Below are 23972 nucleotides of genomic sequence, written 5' to 3'. Positions count from 1 at the left end.
AGAGCAGCAAGTACTTAGAACTTCTGAGCCATCTTTCAGCTGCAAAATCCTTATAGGTTAAAAGAGGCCCCAATCCCTCACCTACTGTGTGACCTGGGATTGGGTCCCACTCCCAGCTTCTTAAACCTCAGTCCCTGCTCACCTCAAAGCAGTTATACTATTCATGGGAATGGACATGGGAGCAGATCCCAGCAACCTTTCTTTTAATAGTTGGTGCCCATTTGATCTCTCTCTCTCTCTCTCTCTTTTTCTCTTTTCCTTCTTCCTCAAGTTAAGACTTTTATTTTGCACATGCTTCAGTAGTTTTTAATTTCATAACAACTACTGTGTTTACATCATTCCTAGTCCTTCCTTACCCTCTTCAACTCCTCTCCCGTCTCTTCTTAAATTCATGATCTCCTTTTTAATTATATCACACACACACACAAACACACACACACACACACACACACACACACAGAGAGAGAGAGAGAGAGAGAGAGAGAGAGAGAGAGAGAGAGAGAGACTCCTGAGTTCATTGAGGGAGGCTTTTATGTATATGTGGTTATGGCCAACCATTTGGGATTAGGTAACCTATTTGGGAGCTTGTTCCTTAAGAAGACTGATTCAACTAGTCAACTCATTTATTCATTTTATAAGCTGCTGTTCTCATTGTTGAAATCTTGTTCCATAGGTGTAGCATCCCTGTCTTATGTAGAATACACTATCTCATAGCAGGTATCCTGACTCTTTAGGCCCTCTCTTCCCACCTCTTCTGCCAAACTCCATAAGATTTAGGTGTAAGGGTTGCATTGTAAATATACTGATTGAGATTGAGCATACTATTGGCAATTTTGACCAGTTGTGGTTTTCTGTAACAGTCTCTCTCTGTCATAAAAAGAAAGTTCTTTGATGAACGAAGAGAGCTACTTTATCTGTTTCCATAGGATAGATATCAAAAATGTTCTATTTCCATATGTCATAATGAATTATTCCAACTTTACCTGTAGTTTGCAAGTAATCACAGTAATTTATTTGCTTGGAAAAATATTTAGGAATATCTGAGAGGGGCTAGATATTTTATTAGGAGTTAGAGAGATACTGAACAAAACTGATACTGTAACAACATTCTATTAAATGTGTGTGCATTAGCATGTGATGATGAAATCTAGTGGGTAGGAAGAAGAGAGCCATACTGATGTGTTTTAATGTGAGCAGTAGTATGTACAGAGGCCACATGGAAGGAAAAAACTTTAAGCTGTAGAGTAATTAGAAAAAGCCCAGATGAAGAGGAAATTGACTGAGAATTTGCGGTGAGAGTAGGGATGCAAATACATCACAGGCTAGAATGTAACAGAGGCTCATTTTTATTCTAAATAAAATGAAATGTGGAGAGCATTAGATGGAAGCTGTGTGACATAGACTCAATGATTGGGTAGTTATGGAAGGAGCTGGGTAGGATGTACAATTAATCATCCAGTGAAGGGCATCATGACTTTGACTAGAGTATTGGTGAAATGCATGCAGATCACCAGTGTTGGACTTAATTAAAAACTTCTAAATATATATATTTTTTATTCTATCCTGTTTTCTCTCTGGCTGTCACTGGAAATCACAAGTGCTCTAAGGGCATAGGTTTCTAGGCTGTGATAGAATCTGGCTCATCCCTCTGTTACTGTGGGATACTAGAGATATGTACTCTAACAGTCTCTCAGAAAGTAATGTTTATCCTATATTATATTCGCTGAGGTTCTCTAGAGGATCTATCTATCTATCTATCTATCTATCTATCTATCTATCTATCTATCTACCATCTACTATCTATGTATCTTCTGTCTGTATTTTGGTATTTCTTCCCACTTCAAATGAGTTAACTAAGAAATATCCCCTATAGGTGTGACCAGCCATTTGAGTTTTAGTTAATTCCAGATGTAGTCAGGTTAACAGCCAAGAAGAGCCATCACAGGCTGGGAAACTTCAAACTTGCTGGAGCCACCAGGGCTTCTAGCTTTGACCAGCCTCCAGTCTCCCAGCAGAGGGAAACACTTTAGGAAGTCAGCTAAACTACAGAACAGAGTTTCTGTCTTTCCCAAGTCTTGATAACTAGGGTCATCTTGAGTTCAAACTCCATAAAAATAACAAACAAGCAAGTGAAGCCATGATGATACAGAGCCAGGTTGGAGACTGGGTCTTGAGGTAAGCTGTGACTCTCTTTGTCTTCTCTAGCTAGAATGTAGCTCTCCATGTCTTTGTTGCCTTCCTACACTGACTCCCACCAGCTCTGGGCTGATCACATGAATTCTGGTTTCACAGCTTTTCCATTGGTTGAAGAAGGTTCTTAGAGGTCAAAATGATCCCTTGTCCCATATGACCCGGTCTTCCTTGTCTTCAGCTGTCACAATGTCCCTTCTGCTACTTATGTATGAGAATAATGTCTGAGGAGTCATGGGGGGGAGCATAGAGTAAAATGTGGGCCATCCCTGCATTCCTCAGTGTCTTCCTCCCCAGGGTGGGGGACAGACGACTTTCCAGTTTCATGATCCTCCTTAGAAACTGCAGCAGAGACCATGCATCCACAAGGTCTATGTCTTCTATTCTGCAAAGCAAGCCCTTTGGGGTGATGATGAGTTCACAGGAGAGTCACAGGTCTGGGTAATGATGCTCTGAGACTTGAGCATATGGCATTCAACTAGGAAGAGGAACAGTTCCATGACTCCAGTGTGCATTACAAAGTTGAGACTGAAATAGTACTAAAAATTGATGGGGGGGTGTCTTCATATTTTTGAGATAACGGAAACACCCAGTAATAGGAGTGCTGTCCCTTTGCTTACACACACACACACACACACACACATTTTCCATATTGCTTGGCCTTCTTAATTCTCTGAAAAGTATTTCAACAATTTACAAGTTCCATAATGGTGGAGACCATATGCGTAATTTTACTTCATCATGTTTCCAGCATCCTCAAGACCAATAAGGATATAGGTGGTAAGACAGAAAATCAAATGCTATTGATCATTTATTCTAAGATCAGCAGGAAGGAAAATGGGTGGCCACGGCAAGACCACCACATCCCCTAGGGGTCTAAGCCAGTATCTGCCAGTGACAGGGTCCCCCAGAGAGCTGCAATATTAAAGACCAACTAGTTGCTTAGGACAAAATACTACCTATACTGACTGAAGATGAGATGTGAAATCCCCACTGGGATTTCCCCTAAAGGAGATATTGGTCCCTCAAATCCTCAGAAACTGCAACCTCTTTCCTGCCCTGTCTACCTGCTGTTCCTCCTCATTGACCTCCAAGTAGTGACTCTCCTACAACCCAACAGGGCTGTCAGTGTCAGCATGTTCCTAGAGTGGGATCTGGGTGTGGGGATATCTTTAGAGGGTGCCAGAGGCTGCTGTCCAAACACTCAGCACACATAGATTGCCTAGTGATTCCAATAGAGACTCTCTGCTCCTGCCTACCTTTCTGGGTATCATGGGGAAAATGGGGCAGCACTGTCTTCAGCAATATCTTCACACTTGTCTGACATATCTTTGACTCTCCTTCTGACAGTGAGCCCCAGAAGGCAGCAGGTGAGATGACAGCAGAAGCTGCTATTTTGAACTAATTCTTAGTGACAGCGAGGATTGGTAGGGAAATTAGAAATGACAAAAACCTTAGGAGGAAGCCTCTGTGCTAGCTTAGAATCCACAACAGCTGCTGCCCTCAGCAGGACCAAGAAGAATTCAGTAAAGATCCCAGGCTTTTATATCTTCACCCTATAAGCCATAACTATGCTGATCACCAGGATGGCATGCGGAGGAGGAGACACGGTGCAAACATGTACTGCTACTATAGGTTTTCTCTAGATCTCAAGGAAAAAAATCACAAGGATTCTATTTTGTATTGAACCTTGATGTAGGAAACCTGTTCTCTGGAAGAAAACCATTAAAGAAGGAAGTTCTCATGTCTGGGCTCCCACAACCTACCCATGCCTTTCCTTTAAATTTCATACTCCCAGGCCTTTCCCTGCTGCGCATTTCCCTCCTAAGGGCTGAGGTTTTGGGATAATCAAAAATAATGCTGCCTTTTGTGGGATCAGTCTTCCACCCTCTGATATCTTCTTTTACTCTCCCAGTCAATAACAACTTTTGAGGGTGAGTTCTGTAATATTAATCACAGGTTAGGAAAATGATGTTGAGCATTGAACTTGCTGCCCAAATCCCAGGTTTGGAGCATATGTGTATGGAACAATCACCTCAACCCAGTGGTATAACTGTACATTCTGCTAACTCATGTGTGCAGTCATCTGTTTCTCCTTGATATGGCGAGATAATTCTGTGTGCCACTGTTACATGCAGAGGGAGAATAATGCTTTCCACTGACATCTCCTCATACCCTGTATTTTACCGCCTATGATGAGTTCTTTTCTCTAATGATAATCTTGAAGCAGGCAGTTACATAAGACACTGTTGTCTTTAATCTTTGCAGGGTTCTCATATAGAATCAAATGCCAACACAGGCTGGGAAAAGACACCATTTTTGTAACTTGTGAATGTGAAGCAGTAATAACTAACCAGAGAATTTTTTTTTTTTAATTTCTGAGTTTGTTTGTTTTTTTTTAATATTTTATAACCAATCTTCAGTGTTAAAAATAAAAGCCTAAGGGAACTGAGCATAGGAAAGATAAAACTAGCCGTTTGATAGCAGATCAAACCAGGAAAATAGAGTTTTGAAAACAAGAGGAAAGTGAGGGATAGGGTTCTGTTAGCAATACATTCAGATATTTCTCCTGCCGACTCATTTGAATGAGTTTACGGGAGGTAGAGTAAACATGGGCACCCAAGACTGCAGGTGTCTGAAGTACCTTTGTTTCCTCAAGGATACTCAATGTACTCTGTAGTCTCAACAATTTGACCATCTTCCTGAGTTGTGTCTGAAGTAAAAAGAGGCAACTGCCACCAGCTTAGTGCCCAGCAGCCTTGTGAGGAGGCAACAGAACCCCATGACGTCTGAGTAAAACTGTCTATTGCTGAATCTGTGGAACCCTTTACCATTTTGTAAAGGTCCCCCCCCCCCGATATTATTGAATTACTAGGATGGCTTTGTCTATGTGAGTTTTGTTTATTTGTTTCTGTGTTTATTTTGCCATTTTTTGTGGAGAAAAGGCCTTACTTCTGTATCAGTATGACAAATATTGCTGATAAACAATAATGTAAAGGATGAATGGTTATTTTGGCTCACAGTTCCATTAGGATTTATCTGTTTGATGGCCCTTCCCTTAGACATGGACCAGAAATTGGAGAAAGTGGGCCAGAAGCTGAAGTGAGTATAATGGCAAACTTCAGTGCTGGCATACTGTAACACACCTCTAGGGAGGAGAATCCTCTTCCTCATTCCTGAAAGTCAATTTCTTCTTCAAGCTAACCTCTGGAGCCAGGGAGATTGGGTCTATATTTCCATGACTTTGTTCAGTTTGCTGCAGTATGTTGTCTGACACACAAATGGGGTACAACTGGGGGCTCCTGGGGTTTACATGGCTCCTGTCCTGTCCTTTAATCATCTTCTATGCCTTCTACTTTGCTTTTGATCACTGTGGTAGGTGTAGGTGATTGAGTCACTTCTTAGAAGTTACGAAATCACAACACAGTGGGTTTCAATACCTTGCACAAGATCCCAAGTCCTGTAAGCTCTCCAGGTATCTACCGGTAACCATGGTCTCCTAGTGTCTAGTTGTTTTATGGATACCAAGAATTCCTTTAGTCAGGGACAGTATGATTTACAGATATAATGATTGTCATAAAGGAAAATGTTTATTTCTTTCCTACTTTACAAGATGTAGAGGGCATGCCATATGATGAAGAGCCACACAGAGAAGTACTGAGGCAAGATCAAAATAAATGGGCAGGAAGAAAAGCATTCAGAACACTGAAACTTCTATTAGAGTTCAAAGGGGGAGAAAGAGGCAAGTGGAATTTCAGGATTAGATAATGCAGATAACTTCACAGGATACTGGGGGACAAGGCTGTGTCAAGAAGTGTCACTGTTGGGTCTAGGTTGATGAGGGCCGGTGGGCAATGATCCTGGGAATGTGAATACCTAATGAAAGCACGGGTGTTGTCCTGGGCTGTGCATGGGTTGGTTGGGATTTGCATATTAAAGATATACTTTTGCACTTTGAAGATCCAGTAAAGATGTTGGTTACTATCTCTAAGGTCTGTAAAGCCTTGGATATAAAGAGCATTAAGAATATAGTACCCTGGAGATGGGGATGTGCCTCAGTGGATGAAGCACTGACCAGACAAACCTCAGGGCATAATTTGGATTCAGCCACACACATAAAAGCTAAAGTGTGGTAAGCTGCTCCTAGACCCACTCTTTCTGGAGAAAGAAGAGCATATAATCAGCTGTCTGGGTTCATCAGTTGCCAAGTCTATTGTTCCTGCATCTGAGACTGACACAACTTCTTTAAAATGTCATCCTGATCCAGCACCCACTGGATTGTAGAGCTCTTGGAGCTTAGATAGACACAACTTGGCAGTCAGTAGACACAGCTTTCTGGAAAAGAGTTGCAGTTTCTTAATTCCCAGACCCACATCCCTTCACTCAGGGCCCACTAATAACTCCAGCATTCTTCTGGCTGAGACAGGGGATCTCAGAGTCAAGATTGCTAGCTAGACTAGCCATGTTGGTGAGCTCTAGGTTCATCAGGGAACCCGGTTTCTGCAACTAGACAGGTCAGCCATCATCAAAGATAGCCATGTTCAACTTACGGCCTCTACCTGTACACCCCACTCATATACATATGCACACACACACACACACACACACACACACACACACACACACACACACACTAAATGTTTGAACCCCAAGACTGGAATGTTGGAGTTAACACACTTGCTCTGGTCCCAGAATGAGGCCACTGGAGCTATAGTCTGATAACTCTGTTACCCTCCTTTGGAGACATCATAGTTTGATTTCTTATTCCACTGTAGCAAACCCACTGGTGGGCCAGAGTATATCCTTTGCCTTGACAAAATATGTGGCTAAGAAACTCATCTTATCTGCCCCCCCATGCCAGAAGACCATAAATGATATTTAATTTTGAATTGAGATATATTCATTACCACATATGAGGTATCAGACATTTATGTTTAGGCAGAGTTGAAATTGGCACTAGGAGCATTTCTAACATGACAGTCCATTCTTCATAATGATTTATGATATTCATTTGTTGACATTTTATTACTTTTGTAATCTAATTCAATTTATCCTACTTTATTGCCAGCCAGGGCAGTGTTACCTCTTTCGTCCTCTAGATGAGCACGATGGCTTCAAGATTAAATAGGAATCTGTCCAATATAACTGTTTCCTGTGGAGTCACCCTTCTCTCAGCCTGTCTCTTCTCCCATAGCATCTTCATGAAGATAAACATTGGTAGTGATTTATGAACTCTCTCTCTCTCTCTCTCTCTCTCTCTGTGTGTGTGTGTGTGTGTGTGTGTATGTGTATGTGTGTGTATTCTTAATTAAACTGACTTTAAGATAGAAAGACGGTGGTTTTCATGAATTCTGAAGCCACTAGTCATTTTGTGCAACCCAAAGAGATGAGCATAGATGAAGAGATGTGTTAGAGATTCCATCTGCCTGACCAGGGGCTGCAGGCCCCTAGTTTCAGTTTAGGACCTATCAAAGTAGGCATGTCCAAGTCCCGGTCTGCTCTGATAGCAAGTGTCTTGAGCAGTCTAAGATGAAAGACTGCCTTTTCCTATGGCTGTATAGACTGCGTATGTGTGGAAGCACTGTCCCCTACCATGCCCACTGCATCTTGGAGCCAAAGAGTCTTGATGTGATCTCACAGAGCCATTCAGCCTGTGAGCATGGAGACCAGGAAGTTTGAAGAGTTGTTCTCAGATCCACCCTTTCCTGGGAAAGAAGAGCACGTAGTCAGCTGGCTGGGTTCTCCATTTGCTAAGTCTGCTGTTCCTGCCTTTGAGACTGACACAACTTCTTTAAAATGTCATCCTGATCCAGCACCCACTGGATTGTAGAGCTCTTGGAGCTTAGATAGACACAACTTGGCAATCAGTAGACACAGATTTCTGGAAAGGATTAGCAATTTCTCAATTTTCAGACTCACATCCCATCACTCAAGCCACTGAGTTCTTGGTAAATTCCGTGTATGACAAACCCACTTCAGGAAAAAGACAGGTACTCTGGACCTGGGTTTCGGGTGGCCAGCTGCCAGCCAAACATTTGATCTGTGCTTCTCAGTATTGTCTGAAAAGTCTGGCCAAAGCCATTGTCCCTTTTCGCCTGGAACCTCTAGGAAGCCTGCCCTTAGTGCCTTTGTTCACATCTGTACCTCCTTGGACTGCGGTTCCCACATGTGATAGCACATTACAATGTAGCTGGAGAGCCTGGTGCCTGCTTCAGGGTTCTGAGTTGTTCTTGGGTAGGACTAGGATGAAGAGAGTTGTAAGAACATTAATAAATACTAATGAGCAGCAACACTGAGCACAAGTGTCCATGGCCTATACCCTATATTATAGTTACAAGGAGCCTTTTATATTGTGCTAGCCTATACTAGGTGTCTATCCAGTGCACTGTTGAAAATAAAAAGCCATTCTCTAACAGTGGCCTATGGGGTTCATCTTGCCTGGTGCCACTGCCTCTGCAAGTTCATGTCACCACTCCTAATGACACTATTCCTGCCACTCAGACAGGTTTAATATTACTGCAAATATCTTTGTCTTGGTGACTTTGCACCATTTTCCCTATCACATGGAGCATCCTGTTCTGTAGCCCTGTGCCATCCTCCCTCTTCCCCTCACCTCTGTCTGTCCTTGCTCTGGCATTGCCTTGTTGGAACAGCTTTCCCTCCATTTCTTTCTAATCTAGCATCTGTCCATCTTCTCCTGCTATGCTTTCCCCATAAGTCTTTAACCCAACACATATACGAGCATATATACATGAAGACAATGTAGTCTTCACGATGTTAGTTTGTTCTGTGTTTATGGAGTGGTCCTGGCATGTACCAAAGGCTTAGAAGGCACAGGTGACTGATAAGCTGATCCTTTTGTTTGTTGATGTGGGTGGCAGCAGCTTCTTCTCTGGTTGTGCCATGGACCTATTGGAATTCTACTATGACCACTCCCTTCCCTCTCTTTCAATGGCTGCAAAAATAAGAATTTAGGATTCAGTGATGCACGGGGGCAGGGTCATCAATGTTTTCCTTTTCTCTCATCCCTTCCTCTCCCCTTTCTTTTCTTCATAAGGCCATCTTTGGACTTGCCATCCTCCTGTTTCAGCCCTTGGAGCTATAGGATTTTAGGCCTGCATCATTGTGCTCAGCTCCCTCAGAGCATCTGATGGGATTCGTCTGCATAAATCAAATAGAAGTATAACTTGTTTGGAAGAAGAGTGGCTTGAAATTGTTTTTCATTTGTTTCCTTTGGATGAAATGAAGCAACTTTGAGAGACCACATTCGAAGACTTTATTAAGTTTAATTGGGGTTGTAGAAAACACTTTAATGAGAGATCAAAATTAACTAGTGGAGTGACATGGGCACTCTTCTGCTCTGCCTTTGGGCCCTGACAATGAGAGGAGCCTTCTGTGCCTGTGTCTAGGGAACCTAGAGGCCTGGCTTGTGGGAGTGTCAAGATGGATCCTGATAGCTAGCCTGGCTTGTAGTAGGACTCCCTTTCATGAGTGTATATGCTGTCCACTTGGCCCTCAGGATTGCCCCAGACCTAGCTTTGCTAAAGCTCCTTACTACATTAAATAGAAAGCTGAGCTCACAGCAAACCAGTAAACATTGATTTGATGGCACTTCTTAAAAAAATGTAGAAATATGAGCTAGAGATGTCAAGATCAGAATACAACCCTCAGAATCAACTAAGCAGGGCTCATAGGAGCTCACAGAAACTAAAGTAATAATCCTAGACCCTCTGCATGGGTCTGAGCTAGGTCCTCTGCATATATGTTATAGTTGTGTAGCTTGGTGATTTTGTGGGGTTCTTAATAGTGGAAGTGGGTGATGTCTCTGACTCTTTTGTCTGTTTTGGGCACCCTTTTTCTCCTATTGGGTTGCCTCGTCTAGCCTTAATATGAGGGTTTGCACCTAGTCTTATTGCAACTTGATATATGCCATGTTTCATGCTCAGTTGATATCCTGGGAGGCCTGCTCTGATTTGAAGAGAAATGAGGGAAAAGTGGGTAGTGGGATGGGAGTGGAGGTGCCACTGGGAAGAGTGGAAGGAGGAGACACTGTGGTCAGGATTAATAAATGAGAGAAGAATAAAGAAATTTACAAAGTTTTTTATTTTTATTTTTTTTAAAAAAAAGAATAGAAAATTAGAAAGCAAACACATGAGTCTAGAGAATCTGCTGGTGAGGAATGAAGAGCCATTGACTGCTGCATATACAGGGTTGGTACTCTGTTAAAGGGACGGTAGAGGAAGGCAGCCCTCATTTCTCCATACTGACATTCTCTGTTTGACTTTCCCTCCAATTTTATTCTTCTATGCTCACCCAGAATTGTTCAGACATTTATGTTACTTTCTTTTAACTTAAAATGAGCTTTAATAATCTCTCTCTCTCAAACTCTCTCTCTCTCTCTCTCTCTCTCTCAATCTCTCTCCCTCCCTCCCTCCTTCTCCCTCTCATTCCCTCTCCCTCTCTCTCTTCCTTCTTTCTCTCTCCCTTTCTCTCCATCCCCCCTCCCTCTTCCTCTTCTCCTCTTCTCTTCTCCCTTTCTCTTTTCTCTCTGCACAAGCTCACCCCCTTTCTTTCTTGTCCCCTGCCCAACTCCCTTTCCCCACAGTGACTTCCCTAGCCTCAGTCCTTGGGGCCAGTGAACTTGCCTGTCCAAGTGCAGCTTCCCAATAAATCTGCCTTTGATATGAAAATAAAATAAAATGAGTTTTATTTGTTAAAGTAATAGCTACTTATTTTTTAAACTTATTTGTTAAAGTAATAGCTACTTATTTTTTAACTTATTCAGTCATTCTAATAATATACAAGTTTATGAAGTAAAAATCACAAGTCTACCTTAGAAAAACAAAATCTCACCACATGATTATTAGCCAATCAGTCCTCAGGAAACACTTAGGATTTGATTTTTGACCCCTGATGTAATGAATGTGAACATGCTTGTACTCTTTGCACTGTGTATTTGCAAAACTGTATTCTTCAGTGTTCTTCCACTTCTTGTCAACTCTATTGACTGTTACCCTTTGTGGGCATTTTGTCTGTAATCCTGACTATAAGATAAAGGCCTAGAGGTACAGTTACTGGTCCAAAAGAATTGAAAGTACAAAATGCTCTTGATATTGTTAAATTGCTCTCCCAAATATTTTACACTTTGAAGTAAAATGCTTTTCCTTTTGTGCTCGGCTGAAAGGTATAAATGCAATATCATCTGATTATGTTTATTTTCTAGGCAGAGATGTAGTGAGTCAGGCCCGTGCTGCTTCTTCTCAGATAAGAGGTCGGCCCAGTGGAAGCCAAACTGTGTGCATAAATCGAAATACTGAGCATGACTCTGCTTTCCTTTCATAAGTGATACAATAAAATAGAAATCGAGAAAACATGTAGAATGCCTTCAGTTCCCTCTGCTGAGTACCTGACCCATGGATGGTGCTGATTTCAGAGACCTTACTGGTGCTGATGGTGGGGATCACTATGTTGGCTTTCAGGTCTGCAGGGCTTGTTAGCACAATTCTTGAGTAATCATGACTGATCTGAAGCTTGGCACGATCCTACTGGCTTTCCAAGTAGGTTGCCACATTTTAAATCAGGAATTGTACAAGTCTGCCAGCAACCCAAATGTTTTTTTTGGGGGGGGGTTAACCATACCTCTGAGGGAGAACAGTTTGTGCTCAATCTTTTTATCTGAACAGCCAAAAGGCTGGCATCCACTGATATCTGCAACTTTGCCCCACGTTCTTAACCACAAAGATGAAATGCATGGCTTCACAGCCTAAGAGCCATCTCTTATTCTCTATTGCTAGCCTAAGAAATGATAAAGATGGAGGGTTTTTTTGTTTGTTTGTTTGTTTGTTTGTTTACCAGGATAGTGTCTACCCTTTAAAGAATTTAATCTGAAACCAAAGCCAAGAATGTATGAAGACCATGAGCCCTATCTCAGAGAACTGGACTTGGACCCTGAACTCCTGTGGCTGTACAGCTGTTTGGAATCATTTATATTGATAGACTCAGCAGCTCAAGTACTCTCAGAGGTAGTCGTATGTGAACAGACCTTGATGAAACTAAGAAAATCATTGTACTTAATTAGGCCTCAGTTTCCCCCCAAATCAGAGAGATTAAGCTAAGTATAGAGAGCGACCAGGAAGAGAAAGTGAACTGGAAGGGCACCCACCAACTATTTTTGTATGTTAAGGATAGGTGTTTGCATTTTATTTTTCCCAAAGATATTAAAATCCTCTAATTGGTTTGTTTGTTTAAATCACATTTGCCCTTCATGAGTGTGCTAGCAGGATGATGTGGAAAAGAGCTGCAAAAAGGATAGAAGGCGGCATGGTAGGCTAGAAGTTCAGAACTGTCACCCACAGGGTCTACGGCCATAGTCCGGCTCAGGAACTTCAGAAATCCTTGGTTTTGATTTAAAATTTAAGTTCCTTAAAGGGAAAATATCAGACTGGCTAAAACCTGCATCTTTATCATTTCTAGCTAGTTTGTCTCCCAGGAATGCCTTGCATAGGAGCTGTGGAGAAATGGAAAGACTCTCTGTCAGGCAGACAGGGACAGCCTGGGGCTTCGTTGTCATAATAATGCATTTAAAGTCCTCTTTCAGTTAGAAGTAAACCATGACCCAAACCCAGCCTTCATGTTCTACTGCCCAGCCTAGGAGAGATTCAGAATTACAACCAAACTTCCATTTCATAGCTGTGAGCTTTTATATGTTTTCTTTCATCCAGGGACTAGATAATTACACTCCATGTTCTTTGTGCCACAGTGGCCCAGACCTTTATTTCTCTCCACAAAAGGGGACTGCCTCAATTAGGATCCCCTTCTAGACTGGACTATGAAAGGTAGTAGTGAACCACAATTGTAGGAAAGACCCTAGAGGAGCAGCAACAGTCATGTGTAGCCCACCAGGCTGACTGAGCTGAGCGGACATTGGCTGATAAAGCCTTTGATACCGTGTGTTAGGATCCCTTCATCTAATGCTCTTCAAAGGAATGTGCCAGGGAAGACTGTCTTGGACAGGAGAGTGTTGCCCTCTGTCCCCATCATTCCAAATGTGTTTCGTCAAAGGGGCTTACGCCTTTTTTTCTTTTTCAGCTTTCTTCTCTCTAATCATCTAGTACTTTTATCATAACTAGAAAGGTAGTAGTGCTTTGTTTTAAAGACCTGTGTGTCTGTGTGTCTGTGTGCGTGTGTGTATGTGTGTGTCTGTGTGTGTGAGAGAGAGAGAGACAGAGACAGAGACAGAGAGAGAGAGAGACAGAGAGAGAGAAAGAGAGAGAGAAGGAAACAATGCAAAATGAGATAGCCTTTGAAAGCTAAAATCTTAGGATGACTAGACCAGGACACCTTAGGTCTCCAGGCCACAGGCAATGCCTCTTGTTTCAGTTAAGGACCTAAAACCAAACCAGCCTCTATGGATAGTTAAAGAGCTCCCTCAGCCTGTGTGTTCTGTTAGGGAGAAATGTTGAGAATCTCACAGAAATGATTTTATTCTTCAGAACAACACAGTCTGGGTTTTCTGTGGGAACAAGGAAAACAGTTGTGGATTTGGTCTAGACCTGGAAGATCCCTTTCCACTCATGGAACAAAGCCAGGCCCACATTGCTGCAGGCCTCCCATTTCTGGCCCTTCTTCTTTACCCTGCATTGCACGCTGAGAAACAACTACCATTTAGGCCATATGGCTACAAAGATCAAAGGCCCCCCTGAATACATTTCTAGCTGACTGTACTTTCAAATGTCTTAAATATGTTCCTGCAGATGGGAAGCATGGAGCATGAAAGAGGTAAAGCACATGTGTGTAAGGCATGCATGTGGTCCGCACAGGATGGCGGAAGCTGAGTCCTGCTCACCCTGTGTCCATCTTCCTTTTAGGTTCGAATCTTTACTTACCTCATTGGACGGGAGGCTGCTTTTGCAGACAATCTCAAGTGGATGGCTTGTGCTAACAAAGGTGAGTATCCTGACTCTGAACTGATGCTCTTCGGTGTGTGGAATTAGCAGTATATGTGGAAAAAGAAGGAGTCCTTAAAGAAGGTGGCTAGCTTTTTATTGAGAAATAGTAATTTCATATATTCTTGGGGTTCATTATGATGTGTTAAAACATATATATGCATATTAAGAGGTTTGGGTGATAAGTACATCTAATACCTCAAACACCGTATCCTTGTGGTGGGCCAATTCAAAATCCTCTCTCCTGTTTCTTTTGAAATACACAAACATTAAGCACAGTCACCCTGCTGTACTATAAGAAGTCTAGACCACCTATGTAATAATATGTAAATAAAAGAAAAATCTGTCCTCCTTAGCTGTACTTTTATACCCCTTTTGCCTCTGCATATGACTTAGAACAGACAAGAAGGCTACAATTCTCAGATAAAATCCGTTTCTAAATTATCACTGAGGGATATGTAACAGCTCCTCTATGATTTTGAGGTCACAGTCAAGTGGCTAAGCCTCTTTACTGCTTCTTAGTAGCTGAGTAATCTTGGAAGAGCTTCTATGTGAGACTTTCACTATACTCCAAATATCCACATCTCCAATCCCATTCCCAGTCTTCCACTGTCCCCTGAAAACAGGTTCTTGTAGCATGAAGGAATTCAACCTGGGTTAAATCTGAGGCAAAACATTCAAGAACTAGTATGGGCATCCATAGTCTCTTCCAAGAACTCTGTAGCTTCATGATTGAGATAGAGAGCTGAGGTGGAATTCAGCATCCTTACCACACTTAGATCTCTGAAAGAGCAGACAGATGCCTTTGACACACACTAGATGCATGCCAAGACTGTGTTAAGCCATTGAAATCGGTGGGTTGGTATTTTCCATGGCCTATCTTTGGCCACAGGACTAGTGAAATTAATTAACCTTAATTTGCATTAGTCATTTAATATTCAACATAGAGGTAATAATAGTGCTTCCTTTGAGTTTTTAAATGGATAAATATAAACTCTATATATGGTATGGAGTATGATGTGCTGAGAGGTGCATACATTGTAAAATGACCAAATCAAGGCAATTAATATGAATTGTGTAACCTATCTACCATGTACTTGTAATGAAAGCATTTCAAATAGATTTGGGGTGATTTTCAAAAATATAGACATTGTTATCAACTGTAGTCTCTACACTGTACAACAGAGGTCTTGTGCTTAATTTTCCTGTAGAACTATAATTTTATATCCTATTCTATTGGTTCTCAATAAATGGAAGGATTGGTGAAATGGTGCATGCTAGGTTTAATAGTTCCATACTAGCTCTTAAAGGGCTTAATCATTTATGGATTTTTGCATTCATAAAGTAAATTTATTATCAATCACTGAGTCTATAAGAAACAAGGCTTGGGGCAAGGAATGGGAATGGAAGTAACAGGGCCTTCTAGTTTAGTAAGGACTTCTTCCATTATAGTCAAGAAAGATTTGGACTTTAAATCGAGCATTTTCTTACTATTGGGATGGGTGTGAGCTTCATTGCCTGCTAAAAGTAGGTGGTGTACTACCTGCCCAATATGCAGGTTGTAGACAAGAAGTGGGGCCTTACAAATCAGACTGGTAGCTCAGTTCCTAGCACATAAGTGCCCATATTATTCCCTTGAGTCAGTGACCTGTTGATCTGCCTTCCTTCCCCTCTGAGACCACAGGATCTGTGAAAGCAGCCTCAGACTCTGACTCCATCTTGACCATCTGAAAGAGCCCAGCCTTGAATTGTCCCCAGAGCAGGTGCTCCTATGACAGCTTACAACAAGAGTAAAATTAATTATTCATACTAATGAAGATGGGTGTCCTGTTATACAGTAGTTGCTATTGACAGACTTAGGTGGTCTATGCTTTCACTGGTCTCGTAAGCTATAATGCATCAACACATCAACATGGTAGGGTTTGGATTTTAGTGGAAGAAGGAAGATGTGATGAAAGTTTTACAGGTCTCAGCTGCAGCTTTGATGACTTCAGAAAAACGTGCTTTATTTCCAGCAACCAAAGTTGTTTCTCTGCAATTTACACAAAAAGGGAATGTTCTGGAAAAAAGGAAGGAGTGACTGACTAAGAACCATTAAGTGGGAAGGAAGGCCGAGTCTCTTGAAAGAGTGGGGGAAATGTATTTTTGCTTTTCTTTTTCTTTGTGGATTTACTCCGCATGTCTTCACCATTTTTTTTAAATAGAGATAGATCATCCCTGCTGTGTCTGTGTGTAGTTTGAAATGATCTTCTCGCACTGCTCCTGCCTACTGTAGAACATACACTATGCAGGAAACATGGTAGATCTAACGGCTTCTTTGGATAGCCTGGACAATGGCTAACAAATCTAAAGGTTAACTTCCAACTCCTCTTCCAGAAAAAAATTCTGTCACCCAGCCTGGATCACCTTGTCAGGCATGTTCAGAGGTGAGTTCACAGAGGGAAAATGCAGATCCCAAGGAATAGAGATTGATTGCTGGAGCCAGGCAAATAAACCTGCTCCCATGGTGCCTTTCGTTTGTCTTTGTCTTTCATTTTCTGGCTCTGTTTGGAATGATCTTTTAGGTAAATCTCAGTTTCCTCGCCTCAAAAAATGAATGGCTTCATGGAAGAGCTTTAATGCTTCCTTGAATCCCTGAAGTAACAAGTAGTACTATTATTTTTGTTTATTGAGTGGCTTGTCTCATGAAAAGTGTGCACCATGATACTCATCTCAGGTCATGGCTCAGCTTCATCTCAGGAGCAGGTGCAGCAGAAGTAGAGGAGGCCTGGGTTAGGGGCATTAGGTAAACCCCAGGTTCCCTCTAACAGCAGAGGCCCTTCTGTATATCTTAGAACTTTGTTGACATTTGAAAAAGACTGAATTATGCTTCCAATTTTTTTTCCTTTATCCTGTGGTCATGGAAAAAATTCCTTTTCCTTTTTTCCCTTATTTTAATCCCTGCCACACTATATTGCAATTTTTCCCATCAACTAGTAGACACTTGGCCATGGTGATTGCTTTTGCCTCTCTGTTGTCCAGCTGACAAAAAGTCCTCAAATTGGAACCTTGTCTTAATCAACTAATGTCATATCAGAATTTAGTTTTAGTTATCATTTTTAAGAATCTTTGAAATATTCTTTTATTTTTCATTTCTGATTCTTATTGGATATTTTCTTTATTTATATTTCAAATGTTATCCTCTTTCCCAGTCCCCTCCCTCTGCCCCTAGAAGCCCCCTATCCCATCCCTCCACCCCCTGTTTCTGTGAGGGTGTTGCTACACACCTCACTCATCCATTCCTGCCTCCCTGACCTGGCATTCCCCTACACTGGGACATAGAGCCTTCACAGGACCAAGGGCCTCTCCTCCCATTGAGGCCATCCTCTGCTACATATGCGGCTGAAGCAACGGGTCCATCCATTTGTATCCTTTCGTTGATGATTTAGTTCCCAGGAGCTCTGAGGGGTCTGGTTGGTTGGTATTGTTGTTCTTCCTACGGGACTGCAAACTGCTTCAGCTCCTCCAGACCTTTCTCTAACTCCTCCATTGGAGACCCCGTGCTCAGTCCAGTGGTTGGCTGTGAGCATCCACCTCTATATTTGTCAGGCTCTGGCAGAGCCTCTCAGGAGACAAAGGCAGTACCTAGCTCTTCAGTCTGTAAGGTTTATAGGGTCAGAGCAATCCATGGACGTAAGGATAGCTGCTGGCCGGATTGGCAGTGGGATCCATTATGGATCCTTCATTCCTGTTGTTTTTGCCTTCCTGATTCAACTCTCCCTCTGATGGCTTTGGGGAACAGAATGTCACTGTCTCCCTCTATTCAAAGTTGTACTCACTGTGACAGTGTCAGGTTCCGCTCCTCTGCACCCATGTAAACACTGGCTTCATGTTGGCGTCAGTCATGAGCAAGGATTCATCTATGGTCATTAATTAAATCTTTGTTTATGGTTTTGGATTGTTACATGATGGAGGCAGCATAACATTTTCATCTCAAGTGACATGAGGTCTACCTACCCCCATGACAGGTTTTTGCCCTGACACGACTAAGTTCTTCTGTGAAATAAACTGTCAGCATCCAGGACTTGAGCAGACCAGGGAAAGGCCAAAGTGAAGCCTGCTGACAGGTTGAGCTGCCTGACCACAGAGTGACCCTGAGAGAGGGAAGAATGGTGAGGGCCGTGATGCCATCCCTGGATCCCTAGTGCTCAAGGACTTACTGTCCAGGCAGAAAGTCTTTCTTAGAAATCGGGTAGCCATGGAAACCATTCATATTCAGTCAACCTCAGACACAGACCTGGGGAACATTCATGGGCCTTAGTTCTCTGCCTCCTTCAACAAGCTAGCAAAATCCAGAGAGACTTGGAGCAAATTTTGGTTTGTTTCATTTTTATACCTAAGTAGGGCTTGCCCTAAGGAAAACTACTCTAATCAAACAACACAGTGTGCCATTTTAAAGACATTAAAACCATCCCTGCCATGAGAGACAAGCCAGGTAGTTTAAATGCCATATTTACACCATTGCATAAATAAGCAAACTGGGACAGCAGCAAAGATGGTCGGTGAGTCCAGATATCCCATGAGGAGGCGATAACCTTTCTAATGTGCAGTGTGCCAGCATTTGAAATGAGCGCTAGATGATTCCCCTTCGAAATCAGAGTTAATGGAGTGTTTCCCAGCTGTGCAAACACAGGCTTTGCTCAGTGTTGGAGTTCTCAACCTATCAGTCATCATGTGCTCCAAAGGAAATGCCTTGTGTGTCTCTCCCGGTTGTGTGTTTAGCTTATCCCTTTTTGAAGGGTTAAAGGTTCTCCTCTCCTTGTTTGAAATAGAACTGGTAGTCTAAGCCATCCAGGGAAGTCCAGCCACTGACCTTTACCAAGAAATAATTCTTAATCTCACTATCCCTTTCCAATTGTTACACAAATCCCAAAGATGCTTCATATTTCTGAGACCAAATAAATGGTTCCGGGATTGGGTAGAAGAAAAGGCATAGTTAAACTGTTGTGGTTAAACCAAGGATGTGAAGATTTGCATGTGATTCAGACAAAGATTACCATATGGATATTGCTAATAGCAATTGAAGATTACTGGTTGTATTCTGTACCAGGCAGGGCACATAGTACTTATATGACACATCCCTGTAAACCCTGAGAGAACCCCTAGGAGGTGTGTGCTATAATTATCGGTATTTATAAAGAGAGAACCACTAAATATAGACTCTCTGCTTTTCAGCCTGTCATACTTAAAAGGTTGGATAATCTTTGAAAATATGTGAAGTAGCTAAACCTACACTGCATCACTTCAAGGGGAGACATAGAGAAGTCTGTTTACCCAAAATAGAGATATGTACTGATTGAAGAAATGATTTCATCCATGTCCATTTAACGGCCCGAAAAGCTATTGGGGTTATTTTAAAAAGCATTTCATTTCAGAGAATTGTATCCTTGAAAACTAATCCTTTCTCTTGGCCCAACGCACATACACACACACACACACAAACACAAACACACACTAAACCACATCATACAAACAAAAATATACCACACCATACACATACACACAAATACCATACATACAAAAAACCATACACACCATACACACAAACACACACAAATACACACCATGTACATAAACACACACATAAACACACGAACATACATATATCATACACACACACATATATATATACACATACACATACACACCACGTGTAGCGTTTAAATTTACACCACTGGAATCCCAACCCACAGCACAGCCAACTGGAAGCCAAGGTCTTTATGTTAGTCACCACAGCAAACCTGCTTCATGGTGTCCGTGATTATATCACTCCTGGGAAATGGCTCCATCACAAAAACAGTGTCCAGCCGTGGTAGAACCAGAGCTGACCCTGTGAGACAGACAGCAGGGTTTGGGCACAAAGGCAGGCTTTAGGGGCTCTGGCATCTGGTGTCACTGTGAAGAGCAATATGGAATCCTTTGTCCATGGCAAGGCACCCTCAAGCAAGGCATTCTGAAAACATGTTGAACTCAGAGTAAGAAATCACAGGAATACAAAGTATTGGGCTGCATATGGTTTATCACACTGAGCGGTGTAACCCAGAGTTCACAGAAGGAATGCTGCAAGGGAGCAAGGCAAATAAATTGATGTTATATAGAAAAATGAGCAGACCATTTGTAATAGGTGGCTAATTTCAGCATTAATTACTCAGTAATTACTGAATGATTGCTGATTCTGTTTTCTTACATGATATATGAAGTTCAAAAAAGGCACATTAAAGACGAGAATAAACATTCAAGAGCTAGAATTCACTAGGGAAAAAAAAAAGCAGGGGCAGTAAGGAAGGTGGCCCGCTCAGAGATTACAGAAGGGACTGAGGGAAGCGTCTACGGTTTCAGCCAAAGATCTCGACCCTTAGCAACTTCCTACTATCCATCATTTCTTAACTAGACCATTCATTTCTTAGCTAAACCTTACAGAAAAACATTTAAAAGCAAGAAAAGACTCTTTCAGAAAGGTTTCAGGTTCTAACGGACTGAGACCAAATTTGTGTAAGCTTTGAGATATATATTTATTTATATATATGCATATATATTTGTATATATATAAAATATATACAAATATATATGTATATATAATTTTAGCTTTTTTTTTTTACCTTTACAGACCTATACCTCTGCTTATTATATTGAAATATAAGTTGGAACCACACCCTGGGCTTGTATGATGATACTAATTTTTGCTAGGAACCTTTAAGGGAAGCCCTGTGTTTGCCAATTCTTATCCTCAAACTTTCTCAGCTATAATACCCAATTGACCCTAGAGGCACCCTGGAGGAAGTGTTATGAGGAGCCTGTGGTTTTTTTGTTTGTTTGTTTGATTTTGTTTTGTTTTGTTTTGTTTGTAAGAAAGAGTACCTTCTGGATTGAAAATAAAGGTCTTGGAGTCCAATTAATCTGGATTCAAGTTAGTCTGGTGCTAACTATCCATACTTCTCTTTGCTCCTTCTGTAATGAGCACCTGAGGTGTGCTGTCATGAGTGCCAAGGCAGAGGGCAATGTGAATCCTGGGAAGGCCTCAGTGAAGGTTTCTGTACTGTCCCACATACCTGCATACAGTCTGGGAAGCCGTCTTCCTACCAGACAAGCACCAGCTCTGATAATACGCCACAGCACTAATATCCCAGTATCACAAACATAGTAAGCAAGCAAGATGTGGTCCAGCTGCAGACCAGACTGAATATCCTTAAGACCCTGAAACAAGATACACAGAGAGAAACAAGTTCAGATGGGTCAGTTTGTCAGGGAGAGATTCCCCCAACCAAGCCATTGGTTATAAAAAACAGATCCATCTTGGAAAACTAGATAAGATGGGAAATGAGCAGGAAGTAAAAGGCCCTAGGCAGGTTAAGGCAGAAGAGTCAGGGCCACCTGAATTAGAAGACCAGGAAAAGGGTTAACATCCAACAACAGTGTGTAAAGGGGTTTCCAGGTATATGAGAGCTGATGGAGAAAGGTTCTTGGAGGTCAGAGTAGACATTCAGATTTTGTTCTAACTCTGTGGATGCTATTGTAGTGATTCGGTTAGATAGATGATAATATCTTTTATACTTTCAGATTAGGGAAGTCATGGGGAGGCTGCAGATGGACTTTTACTTACACATCATGGAATCTTGGAGTAGGGTCAAGGTGTTAAAAGAAAGAACATTAGTTTTCAGTGTGTTTTAGAGACTGGCCCAGAAAACATGCTGGTGAGTTAGTTATGAGACCAAGGGTAGAGCAGGGGGTGGTAATGGGTGACTAGGATGATGATTCTGCCTCTACCTAGCTGGGCAGGATGCTAAAGCCAATAGGGGTTGGAGAGGAAAACCGAGCGTTAGCTTTTCGTATTTCATCCTGGATTCCCGTGTTCATCCACAGGAGCTATCAGTTAACTGGCTTACCCAGGACTGAAGCTCTGGGTAAGTGAGCTTTGTAACATTTGGAGTGGGTAAGAGTCATTCCTCAGCTCAATCCTTTTTAAATGTATGGTTGACACCCCTCCTATCCCTCCTATCTCACTCTCAAAGCTGATGAGCTGTGTCCTTCGTTCTTTCTCAAGTATCTATCTTCTCTTTTTTTCTTTCTCCTCTTGGCTACTTTGGAAAACCTAAGTCAGAGAGCTTCAGCATTTGCTTTGAGGATTAGATGTGAAAATAGAAGCAATCAAGAACTCTTCTGAGAGGCTGTCTTCACATGAGTGGTTCCACAGTAGAATGCTCATCAAAGTATCCCCATCCAGACTCAGAACCACCAAAGAGACCAACATGGTGATACTCCTCCTTAACTTACTGGGTGGCTTAGGATCCAAGGGTTAGCTACTAGCAGAGATACTGAATATTGTCTTTCTTCTCTAAAGTGAATTATAGCTTCCAGGCTTGGAGGGATGACTCCTGTTTGGAAGGCATTCTCCTTGCCCTTTACCAGCCACTTAGAAAATGTCTCTTGCCTGTTATGTCTCTCAGCTGGACCACCTAGAAGCCATATACCAATGGGTCTCCTCAAGTGGGGCCCAGACCTCCAAAAGAACTCACAGGTCCTGTCCTGGGATCTCAAATTATAACTGGCAGGCCTACTCTTCCTTTGGGGCCCTGTTTCACTGCTACAGTCTTGGCCAGGAGGGTGGGGCAGGTAGGAGTGATAATACATGCTAATTAGTAATGTGCAGACTTGTCATCAGGAACCCAGAAGCCACATGGTCCCAACCTGTTTGGGACTGGCACACCAAATTCAAACCAGCTGGCTTTTGTGCAGAAATGTTCTTGGTGGGTCCAGCCCTTCTTGGACAGTAGAAGGGTTGGGTTTCCCTACTGAGTGCTTGGTTTAGACCCAGGGAAAGCCAGTGATTGCTGTTCACATGCTACAACAGATCTGGCTTTAGAGTCCCTTTAAGCCATCTCTGATTTACTTGGGTAAATAGGAATGGCTCCTTAGTGACAAGAAGCAGCAGCGATACCTTCTATGTTCTCCTGCTTAAAGTCCTTCCATAACCACCTGCTTTAGAACAAGGTCTCAACTCTTACCGTCTATGTCTTTGAGGCATTTCTGCTTACTGTTCAACTCTTTAATTGGGGCCATTCTGAGCTATTTTCAATTCCCAGAAGGGGCCTGATTCTCTGTAATCGAGATGCTTCCCTTGTACCCTTGACTTTGCCAGACATACTCTGCAATTGTCTGCCCTCCACTAATTCACTCTTTATCCTTCAGTGTTTGGCTCCAGAAACCCTGGCTCAGGGTAGTCAGATGTAATCAGCTACCCCTATTATATCTTAGCTTAATCATGACTGTACTGTTTTGTGCTCCTTTCCTCCTCTCTGCATAATCCAAGACAGCGTCTTGCCCATCCTGTTGATTTCACTAAAAATGATATCACACAAATTTAAGAAAATAGATTTCTCCAAGGGAGCCAAGCCTATGTGCCCAGTGCTCTCTTCCCTTATAAACCTCTTAGAATAAAGCAAAGCTCAGCAGACCCCAAGTTGAGGAGGACACATCAATGCCCTCAACTCCAGATCAAACAAGCAACTTCATTTGTAGAATTATTGATTGCTTAGAATGTTTTCTTTTCATGGAAACCATGGCTGTCAGTCTGTCTGACATCACAACAAAGTAGGATCTGCAATGTTAGCCTCAAGCATACACAAAGCAATACCTGGCAAAAACTGGAGGTAATGGGTACAAAGCAAGACACATAGAAGGAAAAAGTGAAAGCAAGAAACCCACAGCCTGTGCTCTTTCCTGTAACTTCCACTCAATGCTGATGGAACATGGGCAAAACACAGGTCTTTAGTCCACTTCAGTCAAGTTATCATTATAAAA

General features: G+C 42.1%; 1 protein-coding gene across 2 annotated transcripts in view; it reads left to right on the top strand.

Moving 5' to 3' along the window:
• The window catches only part of Cacna2d3 (calcium voltage-gated channel auxiliary subunit alpha2delta 3), an 816591-nt gene that overhangs the window by 524991 nt on the left and 267628 nt on the right, over positions 1-23972 (top strand). For both annotated transcript variants that reach the window (XM_031361417.1, XM_031361418.1), the window contains exon 12: positions 14058-14136. In XM_031361417.1, the coding sequence (XP_031217277.1) occupies positions 14058-14136 (79 nt within the window). The remainder of the gene's footprint in view (positions 1-14057; positions 14137-23972) is intronic.

The sequence above is a fragment of the Mastomys coucha genome, unplaced genomic scaffold (assembly GCF_008632895.1).
Source record: "Mastomys coucha isolate ucsf_1 unplaced genomic scaffold, UCSF_Mcou_1 pScaffold9, whole genome shotgun sequence".
Lineage (NCBI taxonomy): Eukaryota > Metazoa > Chordata > Mammalia > Rodentia > Muridae > Mastomys > Mastomys coucha.
Note: the sequence above shows the minus strand (reverse complement) of the source record. Positions and strands in the feature narration are given on the sequence as shown.